The following is a 19,846-nucleotide window of genomic DNA, read 5'->3' on the forward strand; positions in this document are numbered from 1 at the left end:
AGCACTTTGGGAGGCCGAGACGGGCGGATCACGAGGTCAGGAGATCAAGACCATCCTGGCTAACACGGTGAAACCCCGTCTCTACTAAAAAAATACAAAAAACTAGCCAGGCGAGGTGGCGGGCACCTGTAGTCCCAGCTACTTGGGAGGCTGCGGCAGGAGAATGGCATAAACCCGGGAGGCGGAGCTTGCAGTGAGCTGAGATCCGGCCACTGCACTCCAGCCCGGGCGACAGAGCGAGACTCCGTCTCAAAAAAAAAAAAAAAAAAATTCATCTAGAATTGGCCTCTTAGCTCTAAAAAAGGAAGAACATGGAAGAGAAATGAGGTTTCAGGAATCACCAAGAGATACTTAGATTATAAGGCTGTCTGTGACCCTAGGTGGTATATGGGACACACACATACCAACATGGTGTGGCCACAGCCCAGCCCAGTCACTCTTGTGCTTGCTCTGTGGCTTGTCCTGCTCACCTTGACAGAGAAGATATTTGCAGTGTGTCCCGTGTGCATGGAGAGCAGCTTCTTGTGGTGCAGCGGGTCCCACACAATCGTGTGCTGGTCGTCGGAACCAGAGGCCAGCAAGCTGAAAGCAGAATGAGGGACTGTAACCTCTCCTCTAATTCCTAGGCTCCCTTTCCCCATCCCATTTTCTAGGCTACAGAACTTGAAGAACAGTAAATGTCACAGAATTTAAGGATGCCTTGTAAACAGCTGATTCTCTTCTTTGTCCTGAGAAATTTCCATTATTTTTTTTTTTGAGACAGAGTCTTGCTCTGTTGCCCAGGCTGGAGTGCAGTGACCCGATCTCCACTCACTGCAAGCTCCGCCCACCGGGTTCACGCCATTCTCCTGCCTCAGCCTCCCGTGTAGCTGGGACTACAGGCACCGGCCACCGCACCTGGCTAATTTTTTGTATTTTTAGTAGAGACGAGGTTTCACAGTGTTAGCCAGGATGGTCTTGATCTCCTGACCTCATGATCCGCCCATCTCGGCCTCCCAAAGTGCTGGGATTACAGGTGCAAGCCACCGCGCTGGGCCAATTTCCATTATTCTTAAACACATTGGCTTATTAAAAAGACAGGGTTTTGGGCCGTGCGGTGGTTCATGCCTGTAATCCTAGCACTTTGGGAGGCTGAGGTGGGTGGATTGCCTGAGCTCAGGGGTTTGAGACCAGCCTGGGCAACATGGCAAAACCTTGTCTCTACTAAAAATACAAAAAATTAGCCAAGAATGGTGGCACATGCCTGTAGTCCCAGTTACTTGGGAGGTTGATTAAGGAGAATCGCTTGAGCCTGAAAGGCAGAGGTTGCAGTGAGCCAAGATCACGCCATTGCACTCCAGCCTGGGTGACAGAGCGAGACTCTGTCTCTAAAACAAAACAAAACAAAACAGGGTTTGGATGGTCATCTAACTTTCCATCTATCTGAGATTAATGGTTTAACTGTGTTGAAAATTATGGGCTAAACTGAAGGAACAGCAGAGAGCAGGAGTCTCTCTTCATTTGGGTCCACTCTTTTCCTTGGATCCACTCAGGAGGAGCTCCCTTGTTCCACCCTCCTCACTTCCTTCCCCAGCACCCTTGAGGTGCTCTAGCTCATACTTACTCTCCTTTCTCATTCCACTCCAGACAGTTGACACATCCTGAGTGACCCTAGGGGAGCAAATGAAAAGGGACAGGAAGAGAGTTGGTTAGGGGTTCTCCTGGGGAACTCAACACCAAGAAGTGGAACTGAATAGGTAAACCAGTCTTTCCATTTTCAATATTTTCCAAGTGCATGTGAGTGGCCAGAGTGGACTTAAAACTGACTAGCGTCTTACAATATATAATGTTTCATATTCATGATCTCACTTGATACTAGGTACTTCTGAGCCTAGTAAAGTACCTAGTACTTTAAAGTACTAGGTATAAAGGACAGGTTTCATTGATTCCATTTTGCAGAAAAAGTAAACTGAAGTTCAGACAGTAGAAATAAGTAAAAGTGAGATCCAAAAATATTTCTGCTTTTACCATTAGGAGTATGTCAGCCAGGCACAGAGGCTCACACCTGTAATCCTAGTGCTTTGGGAGGCTGCCCAATCTGCTTGGGGCAGATTGCTTGAGCTCAGGAGTTGGGATCAACCTGGGCAACATGGCGAAATCCCGTCTCTACAAAAAATACAAAAATTAGTTGGGTGTGGTGGCATGTGCCTGTAGTCCAAGCTACTCGGGAGGCTGAGGTGGGAGGATGACTTGAGCCTGGGAGGTGGAGGTTGGAGTGAGCTGAGATCGCACTGCTGCACTCCAGCCGGGGCAACAGAACCAGACTGTGTCTCAAACAAAACAAAACAAAACAAAACAAAAACAGAAAAAGAGATATGTCTGAAACAGTACCTTCAAGGCACATCCTCTCAGCCACAGAAAATTTGCCAGGAAACATTCAATCCAAGGACAGCCAATTAACTAGAAGGCTAATCTTTTATTCACCCAGCATTTTTTTTTTTTTTGGAGACAGAATCAGGCTGCAGTGCAGTGGCATGATCTTGGCTCACTGCAACCTCCACCTCCTGGGTTCACACCATTCTCCTGCCTCAGCCTCCCGAGTGGCTGAGACTACAGGCGCCCGCCACCACGCCTGGCTAATTTTTTGTATTTTTAGTAGAGACAGGGTTTCACTGTGTTAGCCAGGATGGTCTCAATCTCCTGACCTCATGATCCGCCTGCCTTGGCCTCCCAAAGTGCTGGGATTACAGGCGTAAGCCACCGCACCCGGCCTTTTTTTTTTTTTTAAAGAGACAGGGTCTCACTATGTTGCCCAAGCTGGTCTTGAATGCCTGGCCTCAAGCCACTGCCCCCACCTCAGCCTCCCAAGTAGCTGGAACTACAGGTGTTCGTCACCGTGCCTGGCCTTCTTCCCTCTTTAGTCTTTGTCCTGTAAAGAATCTCATCTGAGGTAAAACTCATTTCTTCCCAGGCTCTCTACTTATATACATTACTGCTTTGTTCAAGCCTGCCAGATCACTTGCTGATCTAGGGTCTTTTACCTTCCCATGGCATGTGGATCAAACCTCACGCATGACTCTGGTGTCTCTGGGTCAGAATCACCTCTACCCTTAGTGCTCTTATTTTTCCAACAAGCTGTAAATTACTTGTACCAGGGGTAGGGGTGGGGTGGAGTGGGGCAAGAGGTGATGTTGCAGCTTCAGTTTGGAATCTCCCGGAACAACAAGGACCTTGAATGACCACCACTTATTGAGGGCTTACAAAAAGCAAGGCATAGTGTCTAACTGAGCACTTGTGGTGGCAAAATATGGCCTCCTACAGATGTTCATATCCTAATCCTCTGAAACCTATGAATATGTTATTTTAGGTGGCAAAAGGGACTCTGCAGATGTGATTAAGGTTAAGGACCCTGAGATGGGAAGATTAGCCTAGATTATCCAGGTGGACCCAATCTAATCATATGAATCCCTAAAATTGGAGTACAGTACCTTTTCTGGTTGCAGAGAACTGGAGAGATGGAGGTATGAAAGAAACTGGACCTGCTGTTGCTAGCTTTGAAGATGGAGGAAGGAGGCAGGGAGCCAAGAAACACAGCAGCCTCCAAAGCTCAGAATAGCAAGGAAATAGAATCTACTCTATAGCCTCCAAAAGCCTCATTCCTGTAATACAGCACTTGGGGAGGCTGAGGTGAGTAGATCACCTGAGGTCAGGAGTTCGAGACCAGACTGACCAACATGGCGAAACCACATCTCTACTAAAAATACAAAAAATTAGCTGGGCGTGGTGGTGCACCCCTGTAATCCTAGCTACTTGGGAGGCTGAGGCAGGAGAATTGCTTGAACCCGGGAGGTGGAGGTTGCAGTGAGCTGACATCACACCACTGTACTCCAGCCTGGGCAACAGAGTGAGACACCCTCTCAAAAAAAAAAAAAAAAAAAAAAATTAGCTGGATGTGGTGGTTTGCACCTGTAATCCCACTTAGGAGGCTGAGGTGGAAGGATCGCTTGAGCCCAGTTTCAGGTTGCAGTGATTGTGCCACTGCACTACAGCCTCCAACCAACCACTCCAGTCCCTGGTAACCATGATGCCACTTTCTACTTCTATGAGACCAACTTTTTAAGATTTCAAGTGAGACCATACAGTATTTGTCTTTCTGTGCCTGGCTTACTTCATCTAACATAATGTCCTTGGAGTTCATCCATGTTGTTGTAAATGGTAAAGATTTCCAGGGCTTTTTTTTTTTTTGAGACAGGGTCTGGTTCCATTGCCAAGACTAGAGTGCAGTGGCATGATCACGGCTCACTGCAATCTCCTCCTGGGTTCAATAAAGCTTTACTTTTAATTGTGATGTCACACTACTTTTATTTTACTTAAAGCTGTCTTAAAGCATTGCACTGGGCTCAAGGAGACATGACTGAATCAGACAAACACATGTTCTGTCCTCAGGGAATTGGTGAGATTTTGCTTTCTCCCCCTCTTCTCCAAACCTGTAACATTAGCTTTCCCCCATGTTACTATGATCTCCTCACAAGCATCACTTCAAATGGCTTATAGAGGCTGGGTGTAGTGGCTCACACCTGTAATCCCAGCACTTTGGGAGGCTGAGGTGGGCAGATCATTTGAGGTCAGGAGTTCAAAACCAGCCTGGCCAACATGGTGAAACCCCATCTCTATTAAAAATACAAAAATTAGCCAGGTGTGGTGGCGCATACCTGTAGTCCCAGCTACTTGGGAGGCTGAGGCAGGAGAATGGCTTGAACCCAGGAGGCAGAGGTTGCAGTGAGCTGAGATCGCACCATTGCACTCTAGCCTGGGCAATAGAGTGGGACTCCATCTCAAAAAAACAAAACAAAACAAAACAAAGAAACAGGCAGCTGGGTACAGTGACTCATGCCTGTAATCCCAGCACTTTGGGAGGCCGAGGCAGGTGGATCACCTGAGGTCAAGAGTTCAAGACCTGCCTGGGCAACATGATAAAACCCCGTCTCTACTAAAAATATAGGCCAGCCACGGTGGCTCACGCCTGTAATCTCAGCACTTTGGGAGGCCGAGGTGGGCAGATCACCTGAGGTCAGGAGTTACAGACCAGCCTGGCCAATATGGTGAAATCCCATCTCTACTAAAAATACAAAAATTAGCCAGGCATGGTGGTGCACACCTATAATCCCAGCTACTCAGGAGGCTGAGGCAGGGAAAAAAGGTTGAACCTGGGAGGTGGAGGTTGCAGTGAGCCGAGGTAGCACCACTGCACTCTAGCCTGGGCGACAGAGCGAGACTCTGTCTCAAAAAAAAAAAAAAAAATTAGCCGGGTATGGAGGCTCACGCCTATGGACCGAACTACTTAGGATGCTGAGACAGGAGAATCGCTTGAATCTGGGAGGCGGAAGTTGCGTTGAGCCAAGATTGTACCCCTGCACTGCAGCCTGTGTGAGAGAGAGAGAGAGAGAGACTCTGTCTCACAAAGAAAAAAAAAAAAAAAAAAAAAAATTAAGATAAAGGAGATACCAAACAAACCCAGAAGAAAATAGGCTTTAGGAACAGGCTTAAAGGATTTTGAGAACATTTTCTGACTTTCAGGCAAAGCCTGTGATCCAGTTTGTGTAGTTACATATAAGGACCCTCTCTTAACTATAACCCAGTGAGATTCATCATATACACATTTAACATACCTGCTGACTTCAGGCCTAAACCCTTGTGTAATGAGGCTCAACCTAAAGGGTCAATGTCAAAGAGCATGAAAGTTACAGATATTTAATGAAGCCTCCACAAAAAATGCCAACTAGGAAAGACAGGAAAGCAGACAGCCAAGTGCTTCTGTCTAACTTCTTAAAAAACAGCATGAATGAGTCTGAACAAGCAAGATTTAGATTAAAATCCAGCAAAATTAATAGAATACTTATTAAATGCCAGGGTAGATGCTAAGCTTTCACTTTTGTCAATTTATTTAAGCTTCACAATACACATATTTATTACCATGTATTAAGGTTATATAGGTGCAATATTTTAACAGAATGGAGTAAGTTCTGACAGCAAATAAAACTTTAAAAAATTCCTCACTAGGCCGTGCGTGGTGGCTCAAGCCTGTAATCCCAGCACTTTGGGAGGCCGAGACGGGCGGATCACGAGGTCAGGAGATCAAGACCATCCTGGCTAACACGGTGAAACCCCGTCTCTACTAAAAAATACAAAAAACTAGCCGGGCGAGGTGGCAGACGCCTGTAGTCCCAGCTACTCGGGAGGCTGAGGCAGGAGAATGGCGTAAACCCGGGAGGCGGAGCTTGCAGTGAGCTGAGATCCGGCCACTGCACTCCAGCCTGGGCCACAGAGCGAGACTCCGTCTCAAAAAAAAAAAAAAAAAAAAAAATTCCTCACTCACTCTCTATTCACTTAACAATATGTTGTCTTAAAGTCAGAATGATTTGAATATCCAGACATTTCCACAAAATCTTTCCTTTTGTTCCTTCTTTAATCTAGCTCAATGTTTTCTCAAATTTTAGTGGGCCTAAGAACTACTTATACAGAGTAGTAATAATTATAAGAATACCTAAACTTAGCTTACTATGTGTCAGGCCCTGTCCTAAGTAATTCACATAATTACCCTTGAAAATCCATTAAGTTGTCCATAAAATACAACAAATATCGTTTTATGTGTACAAGCTGTATTTCCTTGAGCAAGTTCTTTAACCTCTCTGTGTCTCAGGCTCTACATCAGTAAAAGAGATAATAACTGTAGATAGCCTCATAGGGTTGTTGTGGGAAACGAACAGTATTTGTAAGGCACTTTGAGTGATTACTTTGATAGCTGAGTGGCAGAATCAGAACTAAAACCCAAATATGTCTTTTCCATTGTACCAAGAGAATTCAAGACTTACAGCACAGGCTGGGCATGGTGGCTCACACCAGTGATCTCAGCACTTTGGGAGGCTAGGCAGGAGGACTGCTTGAGCCCAGGAGTTTGAGACTAGTCTGGGCAACATAGTCAGATGCTATCTCTACAAAAATTTTAAAAATTAGCCAGGTGTGGTGGCGTGCACTTGTAGTCCCAGCTACTGGGGAGGCTAAGGTGGGAGGATCACTTGAACCCAGGAGGTGGAGGCTACAGTGAGCCATGATCATGTCACTGCACTCTAGTGTGGGCAAGAGAGCAAGGCTCTGTCTCATAAAAACAAAAACAAAAAAAATCCCAAGAAACAAAAAATGTAAGCACAGCCCAATGTGAACTATATTGGAGAAAGAAAAATCCTCCTAAAAGTCATGAAAAGGAGCAATTATATTTCTGGTCGGGCTCCAGCGATCCTCCCATCTCAGCTTCCTGAGTAGCTGGGACTAGAGATGCGTGCCACCACACCTGGCTAATTTTTGTATTTTTTGTAGAGATGGGGTTTCGCCATGTTGACCAGGCTGGCTGGTTTCGAACTCCTGGGCTCAAGTGATCTGCCTGCCTCAGCCTCCCAAAGTGCTGGGATTATAGGCATGAGTCACCGTGTCCGGCCTTAATTCAATCTTTTAATAATTATTCAAGCACCTATTTTATACTAGGCATTCTTACACACGCAAAGGTTGTTGTGGTAAATAAGAGAACTCTAGTAGGGTAAGAGAGAAAATAAACAAACATAAATCAGTAAGATGTATTCAGATAGTGATAAGCGTGATGAATATACATTACTTATTTTTGTTTTTTGAGACAAAATATCACTGTGTCACCCAGGCTGGAGTGCAGTGGCGCAATCTCAGCTCACTGCAATGTCCGCCTCACAGGTTCAAGTAATTCTCTGCCTCAGTCTGTCGAGTAGCTGGGGTTACAGGCATGCATCACCGCACATGGCTAATTTTTGTATTTTTAGTAGAGACAGGGTTTCACCATGTTGGCCAGGCTGGTCTTGAACTCCTGACCTCAGGTGATTCACCTGCCTTGGCCTCCCAAAATACTGGGATTACAGGCATGAATCACCACACCTGGCCTGGATATACTTTAGACATAGTGGTCAGGGAAAGCCATTATGAGGAATTAATATTTGAGGTGAAATCTGAATGCTGAGAAGTAGCAAGTTACACAAAGATCTGAAGGAAAAGCATTTCAGGCACATGGAAGAACGAGTATAGAGAAATAAGAACAGGCCTGATAATGCCGAAGAAACAGAAGGAAAGCCAATGTGGTTAGAGCATAGTGATGAAGGGGACAGAGTAAGATGAGCAAGATGGGCTCAGGGAGGTGAGCAGAGGCCAAATCCTAAGGGTGTTTTACAGGTCATGGCAAGAAGCTTCATGGGGCCAGGAATTGTGTTGGTCTTATTCACTGTTATATTCTTTTTTTTTTTTTTTTTTTTTGAGACAGAGTCTCGCTCTATCTCCCAGGCTGAACTGCAGTGGCCGGATCTCAGCTCACACTGCAAGCTCCGCCTCCTGGGTTTACGCCATTCTCCTGCCTCAGCCTCCTGAGTAGCTGGGACTACAGGCGCCTGCCACCTCGCCCGGCTAGTTTTTTGTATTTTTTAGTAGAGATGGGGTTTCACCGTGTTAGCCAGGATGGTTTCGATCTCCTGACCTCGTGATCCACCCGTCTCGGTCTCCCAAAGTGCTGGGATTACAGGCTTGAGCCACCACGCCCGGCCTTCACTGCTATATTCTTTTCCCAGTGTCTAGAACATTTCTGTCATATAGCAGGCATTCAATATTTGCTTGAAAATATGACTGAATTAATGAATAGTTCCTAGTTCTGCCCTCTGGTACTTCAAAGCATGAGTTTACTCCATCATCTAAAGCAGAGGTTAGCAATCTTTTCTGTAAAGGCTCAGACAGTAAATATTTTAGGTCTTGCAGGCCATACGGTCTCTATCACTACTACTCAATTCTACCATTGAATCACTAGAGCAAACATAAGCAATACATAAGTGAGTATGCTGTGTTCCAATAAAACTTTACTTATAAAAGCAGGTGACAATAAATTCAAATTTAAAGCTCATATGGGCTGGGTGTGGTGGCTCATGCCTATAATCCCAGCACTTTGGGAGGCTGAGGTGGGCTGATCATTTGAGGTCAGGAGTTTGAGGTCAACATGGTGAAACCCCGTCTCTACTAAAACATACAAAAAATTAGCCAGGTGTCGTGGCACATGCCTGTAATCCCAGCTACATGGGAGGCTGAGGAAGGAGAATTGCTTGAACCCAGGAAGCGGAGGTTGCAGTGAGCTGAGATCATGCCACTGCACTCCAGCCTGGGAGACAGAGTGAGACTCTGCCTCAAAAATTTGTTTTAAAATTAAAATAAAATAAAGCTCATATGGAAATACCGGGGACCCAGAATAGACAAAACAATCTTGAAAAAGATGAACAAAGTTGAAAGACTCATTACTTCCCAATTTCATAACTTACTACAATGCTACAGCAATCAAAACAGTGTGGTACTGGCATAAGAACAGACATTTAGATCAATGGACTAGAGTTGAGAGTTCATAAATACATCCTTAAATTTATAGTCAATTGATTTCTGATAAGAGTGTCAAGACAGGCTGGGCACTGGGGCTTGCACCTATAATCCCAATTATTTGGGAGACTAAGGCAGGAGGATCACTTGAGACTAAGAGTTTGAGATCAGCCTGTGCAACATAGCTAGACTCTGTCTCTTAAAAAAAACAAAACAAAACAAAACAAAAAGAGTGTCAAGCAATTCAGTAGAAGGAAAGAATAGTCTTTTCAGCTCATGGTGCCAGGACAAGTGGATGTCCACGTGTAAAAGAATGAAGTTGGATCACTACCTCACACCATACATAAAAATTAATTCAAATGGATCAAAGACCTATATATAAAATCTAAAACTATAAAGCTCTTAGAAGAAAACACAGGTGTATATATTCACAACCTTGGATTAGGCAATGTTTTTTAAGACATAATACCAAAAGCACCAGTAACAAAAGAAAAAAAGTTTAGTTAGGCATGGTGGTGCATGCCTGCAGTCCCAGCTACTCAAGAGGCTGAGATGGGAGGATTGCTTGAGCCTGGGAGGTTGAGGCTGCAGTAAGCCATCACTGTGCCATTGCACTCCAGTGAGGGTTACGGAGAGGGATCCCATATCAATTTAAAAAAAAGATAAAACATAAATTGAATTTCATTAAAATTAAAACTTTTATGCAAAGTCATCATTAAAAAATGAAAAGACAACACACAAAGGAAAAGAAACAAAATTTCAAACCACATATATCTTATAACTCAACAACAAAAAAGGGCAACCCAATTAAAAAACGAGTAAAGGATGTGAAGAGACATTTTTCCAAAGAAAATACACAAATATGACAACAAGCACATGAAAACAGGCTTAATATCATTAGTCACTAGGGAAATGAAAATCAAAACCACAATGAGATACCATTTCACACCCACCAGGAAGGCTATAATAAAAAAAATTTTTTTTTTTTTTGAGACGAAGTCTTGCTCTGCCACCCAGGCTGGAGTACAGTGGCTCAATCTCAGCTCACTGCAACCTCCACCTCCTGGGTTCAAGCAATTCTCCTGCTTCAGCCTCCCGAGTAGCTGCGACTACAGGTGTGTGCCACCATGCCTGGTTAAGTTTTATATTTTTAGTAGAGATGGGGTTTCACTGTGTTAGCCAGGATGGTCTCGATCTCCTGACCTCATGATCTGCCTGCTTCGGCCTCCCAAAGTGCTGGGATTATAGGTGTGAGCCACCGCGCCTGGCCTATAATAAAAAATATTGATAATGAGAAGTGTTGGCAAGGATGCAGACAAATTGGAACCCTCATACATTTCTGTTGGGAATGCAAAATGGTGGTACCACTTTGGAAAACAGTTTGGCAGTTCCTCAAAAAAGTTAAACACTGAGTTACCATCTGACCCAGCAATTCCATCCTTGGGTATACACCAAGAAAAGTGAAGAAAACATGTCCACACAAACTTGTACACGAATGTTCATAGCAGCATTATTCATAATAGCCAAAAAATAGAAATAACCCCATGTTCCACCAACTGATGAATGAATAGATAGAATGTGGTATATCCAAATGACAGAATGCTATTTGGCCACAAAAAAGAAAAGTACAGATTCATGCTATAACATAGATGAATTTTAAAAACATTATACTAAAAAGCCACAAACTTTATAATTCCATTTAAGTGAAATGTTCAGAATAGGAAAATCCATTGCAACAGAAAATAGATTAGTGGTTTCTGGGGGTAGGGCCAGTATGGGAGAAGGGAGTGACTGCTAAGATGGGTAACAGGTTCCTTTTTGGGGTGATGAAAACATTCTGGAATTAGATAGCAGGGATGGTTGCAAAACTTTGTGATAGTCAAAACCACTTAATTAAATAAAATAACAAACAAGCAAACAGGCAACATTCTGGATTTGGCCCACTGGCCATAAATTGCTGATCTGTGATTTAAAGGACAGTCCTCACGAAAGGAAATCTCTCACAAAGTCAGATCCCCGCTCCATCTTTTATTTATTTTTTGAGACAGAGTCTCACTGTGTCGCCCAGGTTAGAGTGCAGTGGTGCAATCTTGGCTCACTGCAACCTCCGCCTCCTGGGTTCAAGCAATTCTCCTGTCTCAGCCTCCCGAGTAGCTGAGATTACAGGTGCCTGCCACCATGCCTGGCTAATTTTTTGTATTTTTAGTAGAGATGGGGTTTCACCATGTTGGCCAGGCTGGCATCTTTTTCTTTAAACATGACTGTTTAATGAACTTGGTATCTAGTTTACTTCTCTAAAATGGTATTATCTTAGAAAGCTCTGACAAGTGTTTGTTAGAAGAAGGTTACACTATGCCTATGGAACTGCTCTCATCTACCAAAGTTATTCAAAAAGGAAATCAATCTAGTTTCATATGACTTGTTTCCATAAATTCATAATTTGAATTTATGCTAAAATGATATAAGAAACAAAATGGAAAAAGCAAGCAGGACAGATTGTAAAGGCAAGACAGATACATAATGTTTGCAATTGTTTAAGGATAATGTGAAGAAAACTAATAAGGCAAGAGAATAAATCCACCAAGCCAGGAACTATCTATTAAGCCATTTTTAAAACAGACACATGGTTGAGGCAGAAAGGATATGAACTCTGGAGCCAGATAAGCCTCATATAAATCTTTTAAATCTTATTTCTACCACTTATCTGACCTCAGAAACGCTCAGTTTTACTCTGATTTGTAAAGTGAGATTCCTTTCTTCTTTTCTCTACCATGCATCTAATACTGTGCCAAGAAATCCCACAAGTGAATGAAATAGCAGGAATCAAAGTGTGATCACAACTTCCAAGGTGATCTTGGAAGATCCCTGGTAATACATACAAAATGAAAGCAAAAAACTCCTCAAAAAAGTGAGGACTGCAGGCCATGGCTGGAATCCCAGGATATTTGGTTCTTGTCCAGTTGTGACAATAAAACTGATGAGATGAGCTGGCACATGTAACTAAAGAGGGATGTGGAATGCTCAGCAAAAATGTCCAAGGAAAGTGGAAAGCTGATTGGGTCTTATATACTAGAATGGCTTAAAATTAATCCTCATTAATTTAAATTTAAGTTGTGTAATCTCAACCTCCCTTCTAGCTCTCCTACTTGGTTGCTGCCACTACAACAGTTCTTTGTATTTTCTTTTACTTTTAAAAAATGTTTTGTGGAGATGGGGTCTTTCTATGTTGCCCAGGCTGGCCTCAAACTCCTGACCTCAAATGATTCTCCTGACTCCCAAAGTGCTGGGATTACAGGCATGAGCCACTGTGTCCCAGCCAGTTCTTTGTATTTTATTTTGTTTTTTCTTTCTCTCTCTCTCTCTTTTTTTTTAGACAGGGTCTCCCTCTGTTGCCCAGGCTGGAGTAAGTGGTATGATCATAGCTCACTGCAGCCTCAACCTCCTAGGCTCAAGCAATCCTCCCACGTCTGACTCCCTAGTAGCTAGGACTACAGGCGCACATCACCACACCTGGTTAATTTTTGTATTTTTTTGTAGAGATGAGGTCTTGTTATGTTGCCCAGGCTGGTCACAGCTCTGGGCTCAAGTGATCCTCCCACCTCAGCCTCCAAAGTGATGGGATTATAGGCGTGAGCCATTGTGCTCAGCACTTTGTATTTTCCTAATGAACAACTTCAACTTTCTATTTTGAAACAATTTCAAACATAAAAAGTTTGCAAGAATAGTATAAAGAATGCCCATATATGTTTTACCTAATTCATAAATTAAATAATCTTTTTTCCTCTCCCTCCCTCTCCTCTTTCTCTCTCTCTCTCTCTACACACACACACACACACACACACACACGTGCAAAGTACCTTTTTTCCTGAACCATTTGAGAAATCAGTTGTAGACTTCAGGACCCCTTACACTTAACTACTTCAGTGTATAATTCTTAAGAACATTGGTCATTCTTTTATTTAACCAGAGCATATTTATCAAAATCAGAAAATTTAACACTGATACAATACTGTTGACTAACATATAGTCCATATTCAAATTTCACCAACTGTCCAATAATGTCCATTTTATTTTCCTCATTCAGAATCCAATCCAGGATCACACATTGCATTTAGTTTATGTTTTCTTAATGTCATTAAGAAAATTAGTCGTTTTCTCTGTTTCTTTTAATCTGGGACAATTCCTCAGCCCTTTTTTGTTTCCTATGACACTGAAATTTTTGAAGACTATATCAACTTTCGCCCTGTCCCAGCCCTAGAATTAGTTATTTCTCCAAAGATCCCTGCTTCCTTTTAATAGAGAATGGTATTTAGAAACTAGCAACCCATAATTACTATGGTATCACTGTTTCTAAATTACCATTGTGTGGACAGAGTCGGAAATAATAGATAAATACAAATTTCTATATATGTAGTTTATTTTTATGTTTTTTAGAGACATTTATTTTATTTTTTTGTTGCCAAAGATGGGGTGTAGTGGCGCAATCATAGCTCATTGCAGCCTTAACCTCCTGGGCTCCAGTGATCCTCCTGCCTCAACCTCCTGAGCAGCTAGAAGTACAGACATGTCACCATGCCCAGCTATTTTTTTTTTTTTTTTTGAGACGGAGTCTCGCTCTGTCGCCCAGGCTGGAGTGCAGTGGCCGGATCTCAGCTCACTGCAAGCTCCGCCTCCCGGGTTTACGCCATTCTCCTGCCTCAGCCTCCTGAGTAGCTGGGACTACAAGCACCAGCCACCTCGCCCGGCTAGCTTTTTGTATTTTTTAGTAGAGATGGGGTTTCACCGTGTTAGCCAGGATGGTCTCGAACTCCTGACCTCGTGATCCGCCCGTCTCGGCCTCCCAAAGTGCTGGGATTACAGGCTTGAGCCACCGCGCCCGGCCGCCCAGCTATTTTTTATTTGTGGAGACAGGGGTCTCACTATGTTACTCAGGCTGGTCTCCAACTCCTGGCCTCAAGCTATACGTGCTTTTAAAATCATGAGTTTATATTGAAACAGGGTAATTCCAATCCAGTACCTCAGAGTTCTTCCTCGTCTTTCCCTATTCTATATGTGAATTTCCCTTCTACAGGAGAACTCTGGCTCCCAATAACATTGACTTCTTTATTCAATTCTGTAACATACACAAAGTGTTACAGAATTGCTACAGCAATACTACAAATGACAAATCTACTAAGTAGAGCTCAAGATTTCTTTGAAGTTCATTTTATCTTTATACTGAAAATATATACAAAGTATCACATTAAAAAATTGGCTGGGCATGGTGGCTCACATCTCATCCCAGTACTGTGGGAGTACTTGAGAGGCCAAGGCAGGATCACTTGAGCCCAGGAGTTTGAGACCAGCCTAGGCAATACAGCAAAACCTTATCTCTACTAAAAAAAAAAATTTTTTTTTTTTTTGAGATGGAGTCTCGCTCTGTCACCCAGGCTGGAGTGCAGTGGCCGGATCTCAGCTCACTGCAAGCTCTGCCTCCCGGGTTTACGCCATTCTCCTGCCTCAGCCTCCTGAGTAGCTGGGACTACAGGCGCCCGCCACCTCGCCCGGCTAGTTTTTTGTATTTTTTAGTAGAGACGGGGTTTCGCCGTGTTCGCCAGGATGGTCTCGATCTCCTGATCTCATGATCCTCCCGTCTCGGCCTCCCAAAGTGTTGGGATTACAGGCTTGAGCCACCGCGCCCGGCCAAATTTTTTTTTTTTTTGAGACAGAGTTTCGCTCCTGTTGCCCAGGCTGGAGTGCAATGGCGCCATCTCAGCTCACCGCAGCCTCTGCCTGCCAGGTTCAAGCGATTCTCCTGCCTCAGCCTCCTGAGCAGCTGGGATTATAGGCATGCACCATCTCGCACAACTAATTTTTGTATTTTTAGTAGAGACGGGGTTTCACCATGTTGGTCAGGCTGGTCCCGAACTCCCAACCTCAGGTGATCTGCCTGCCTCAGCCTCCCAAAGTGCTGGGATTACAGAAGTAAGCCACCATGCCTGGCCTATTTTTTATTTTTAAAAAAATTTTTTAGGCCTGCACAGTGGCTCACACCTGTAATGGAGTGACATGGAGAAACCCCATCTCTACTAAAAATACAAAAGTTACCAGGCATGGTGGTGCACGCCTGTAATCCCAGCTGCTCAGGAGGCTGAGGCAAGAGAATCACTTGAACCTGGGAGGCGGAAGTTGTGGTGAGATGAGATCACGCCATTGCACTCCAGCCTGGGCAACAGAGTGAGACTCCATCTCAAATAACATGACATGACATGACATGACATGACATGACATAACATAACATAACATAACATAACATAAATAAAATAAAACACAAAAAGTAAATTACATTAGTTAGTTGGCATCCCACTTCCCAACTTCGTTGATTTAATTTTACTTTCTGAAAATATAAAGTCTCAATATGGTTCTAAAAGTAAACAGGTGTGGTGGCTCGTCCCTGTAATCCAAACATTTTGGGAGGCTGTGGCAGGCAGGTCACTTGAGGCCAGGAGTTTGAGACCAGCCTAGCAAACATGGTGAAACTTTGTCTCTACTCAAAATACAAAAATTAGCAGGGCATGGTGGCAGATGCCTGTCATCCCAGCTACTCAGGAGGTTGAGGCATATGAATTGCTTGAACCCAGGAGGCAGAGGTTGCAGTGACCCAAGATCATGCCACTGCACACCAGCCTGGGCAACAGAGAGAGGCTCTGTCTCAAAATAAAAATAAAAATAAAATAAATAAATGTAAAAACTACAAAAAGGTCCAGAGAAGAGTTACTCACCTTTCTCTACTCTTCTACCTTACAGCTCCCACCCGCTGCAGTGACCAATTTCATTAGTTTCTCCTTATCCATCCTGTGCTTCTGTTTACAAAGACCATGCAGGTGCATATATCAATTCTTATTCTCCCTCCCTTGTTACACCAAAATTGGCAAAAATTATATTAAAATGGCCCTCAAGCATATGGAATATATTAAACTTCATTCATAAGAGAAATGTAACTTAAAACTATACTGAGACACTTTTTACTAGTTAGAATGATTAAAAAAAAAATTCAAAAGCTCAACCACACAGTCTACTGATGAGTTATGGAAAAACAGGCACATTCATGCATTGCTGGTGGGAAGACAAAATGGTGCAACTTCCATGGTGGAGAATTTGGCAACATCTGTTTTTTGTTTGTTTGTTTGTTTTTGAGATAGGATCTTACTCTGTTGCCTAGGCTGGAGTGCAGTGGCACGATCTCAGCTCACTGTAGCCTCAACCTGCTAGGCCCAGGTGATCCTCTTACCTCAACCTCCCAAGTAGCTGGGACTACTGGCACGTGCCACCACGTCTGGCTAATTTTTGTATTTTTTGTAGCGATAGGGTCTTGCCATGTTGCCCAGGCTGGTCTTGAACTCCTGAGCTCAAGTAATTCACCTGCCTCAGCCTCCCAAAGTGCTGGTATTACAGGCGTGAGCCACCATGCCCGGCCAGCAATATCTAACAAAACTACATACACATTTATTCTTTGACTAGTACTCTAACTTTTAAGTTTTCTACCCTAAAGATACATCTCCAGCAATACTAAACTACCTATGTATTTAATACAAGGTAGTTTGATTATAATAATTATTATTATAATTACAAACTCTTAGAAACAACTCTACATGCCCACACATGGGAAATTCAATGAATACATCTTGGTGCATCTAGACAATGGTGAACTCTACAGCTGTAAAATAATAAGTAAGGGCGGAAGGGCTGGGCGTGGTGGCTCCTGTCTGTAATCCTAGCACTTTGGGAGGCCAAAATAGAAGGAATGCTTGAGGCCAGGAGTTTGAGACCAACCTGGAAAACACAGCAAGACCCCATCTCTATTAAAAAAAAAAAAGATACAAAAATCAGCCAGGCGTGGTAGCGCGTGCCTATAGTCCTAGCACCTCAGGAGGCTGAGGTGGGTGGATTGCTTGAGCCTGGGAGGTCGAGGGCTTCAGTGAGCTGAAATTGTGCCACTGCATTCCAGCCCAGGCAACAGAGACACTACCTCAAAAAAAAAAAAAAGGAAGAACTCTGTGAACTGATATGGGATAATTTTCAAGATATATTGGTAAGTGAAAAAAAAAAAAAAAAAAGCAAAGCACAAGACAATCTTTCTCTCTCTCTCTCTCCCTGGTCCTTAAAAGACCTCAAGTCCAGTCAACCAACCCATCTACTCTCTCCTTATAGGCAAACTCATGTCTTTACTTCCTTCCCTATCCAGCTAAGAATCGATGATTCATTATTACAACTGCTCTCTTACAACAATCATCTGACACATCCCCACTCTGGATAATCTCCTTGCTTTCCTGTGTCTTCAGCTTTCCCTTTCTCTACCAGTTATTTCCTCTTCAGAATACACATGCTTGAGTTTCTTTTTTTTTTTTTTTTTGAGACGGAGTCTTGCTGTGTTGCCCAGGTTGGAGAGCAGTGGTGCGATCTCGGTTCACTGCAACTTCCATCTCCCGGGTTCAAGCGATTCTCCTGCCTCAGCCCCCTGAATAGCTGGAATTATAGGCACACGCCACCACACCCGGTGAATTTTTTTGTATTTTTGGTGGAGACAGGGTTCCACCATGTTGGTCAGGCTGGTCTCGAACTCCTGACGTTGTGATCCGCTTGCCTCAGCCTCCTAAAGTGCTGGGATTACAGGCATAAGTCACCACGCCTGGCTGAGTTTCCTTAATTTATAAAAGTCCTTCCTTGATGCCAACTTCATACATATCTAGCTACGGCCTACTATTTCTCTCCCCCTTCCTTCATAGCCAGACTGAAAGAGTAATCTATACTTGATATTTTCACTTCTTCATTTTCCAATAATTCCTCAACCCACTTCTATCTATCCACACCACATTCCACAGAAATGGTTCTTGCCAAGGTTACCACTATAGTGTCTTTGCTCTAAATCAATGAATACTTCTTGGTCCTTATTTTACTTTTCCACTGGCAGTAATGGCAGTACTATTTCCTTCTCATTCTGTCCACCAGGTTGGAGTTCAGTGGCACGATCACATCTCAGTGCAGCCTCAACCTCCCCAGGCTGATGATCCTCCTACCTTAGCCTCCCAAGTAGCTGGAACTACAGGTGTGCGCCATCATGCCTGGCTCTATTTTTTTTTTGTAAAGACCACGTTTCGCCATGTTGCCCAGGCTGGTCTCAAACTCCTGGGCTCAAGTGATCTGCCCGTCTTGGCCTCCCAAAGTGCTAGGATTACAGGTGCGAGCCACTGCGCCTAGCCTAATTCTACCTCTTTTTTTTTTTTTGAGACGGAGTCTCACTCTGTCGCCCAGGCTGGAGTGCAGTGGCCGGATCTCAGCTCACTGCAAGCTCCGCCTCCCGGGTTTACGCCATTCTCCTGCCTCAGCCTCCCGAGTAGCTGGGACTACAGGCGCCCGCTACCTTGCCCGGCTAGTTTTTTGTGTTTTTTAGTAGAGACGGGGTTTCACTGTGTTAGCCAGGATGGTCTCGATCTCCTGACCTCGTGATCCGCCCGTCTCGGCCTCCCAAAGTGCTGGGATTACAGGCTTGAGCCACCGCGCCCGGCCAATTCTACCTCTTTTTAAAAATTATTTTAATTTTTAATTTTTTGAGGGAGAGTCACTCTGTTGCCCAGGCTGGAGTGCAGTGGCACAATCTTGGCTCACTGTAACCTCTACCTCCTTCCAGGCTCAAGCGATTGTTGTGCCTCAGCCTCCCAAGTAGCTGGGACCACAGGGGTGTGTCACCACCCCTGCCTAATTTTTGTATTTTTAGTAGAAACAGGGTTTCACGTTAGCCAGGCTGGTCTCGAACTCCTGAGCTCAAGTAATCCGCCTGCCTTGGCCTCCCGAAGTGCTGGGATTACAGCACTTGCCCCAATTACACCTCTTAAATGTCTCTCAAATCCACTGGCTTCTCTCCATCCAAATTACTGTTATTTTAGTTCAGGTAACCCATCACCTCTTCCTGAATCATTGTCATAACCTCTTAACTGGTTCTGCCTGTCTCCAGTTTAAACTCCTGCAATCTATTCTTCATTTTGAAGCCAACATTAATTTTTTAAAAAGCATAACTCTGCCCAGGCATGGTGGCTCATGCCTGTAATCCCAGCACTTTGAGAGGCCAAGGTGGGTGGACTACATGAGCCTAGGGGTTCAAAACCAGCCTGGGCAACATGGTAAAACCCTGTTTCTAACTAGCTGGGCACGGTGGTGAGTGTCTGTAGTCCCAGCTACTTGGGAGGCTGAGGTGGGAGGATCATCCAAAGCCCAGGAGGTCAAGGCTATCGTGAGCCATGATCGTGTCACTGCACTCCAGCCTGGGTGACACAGCAAGACTCTGTCTCAACAACAACAAGTCCGGGCATGGTGGCTCATGCCTGTAATCCCAGTACTTTGGGAGGTCAAGGTGGGCGGATCACAAGTTCAGGCGTTTGAGACCAGCCTGGCCCATATGGTGAAACCC

The 19,846-nt window shown here is 44.1% G+C and overlaps 1 protein-coding gene across 4 annotated transcripts in view; it reads right to left on the reverse strand.

The window, feature by feature from the left end:
- The window catches only part of WDTC1 (WD and tetratricopeptide repeats 1), a 76,936-nt gene that overhangs the window by 23,988 nt on the left and 33,102 nt on the right, over window positions 1-19,846 (reverse strand). For 3 of the 4 annotated variants that reach the window (XM_023219521.1, XM_023219518.1, XM_023219519.1), the window contains exons 4-5: window positions 1,604-1,650; window positions 471-582 (exon numbers count right to left, since the gene is read on the reverse strand). In XM_023219521.1, coding sequence (XP_023075289.1) covers window positions 471-582; window positions 1,604-1,650 — 159 coding nt within the window. The remainder of the gene's footprint in view (window positions 1-470; window positions 583-1,603; window positions 1,651-19,846) is intronic. The other variant, XM_023219520.1, reaches the window with a different exon arrangement.

Source organism: Piliocolobus tephrosceles, chromosome 1 (genome assembly GCF_002776525.5).
Source record: "Piliocolobus tephrosceles isolate RC106 chromosome 1, ASM277652v3, whole genome shotgun sequence".
Lineage (NCBI taxonomy): Eukaryota > Metazoa > Chordata > Mammalia > Primates > Cercopithecidae > Piliocolobus > Piliocolobus tephrosceles.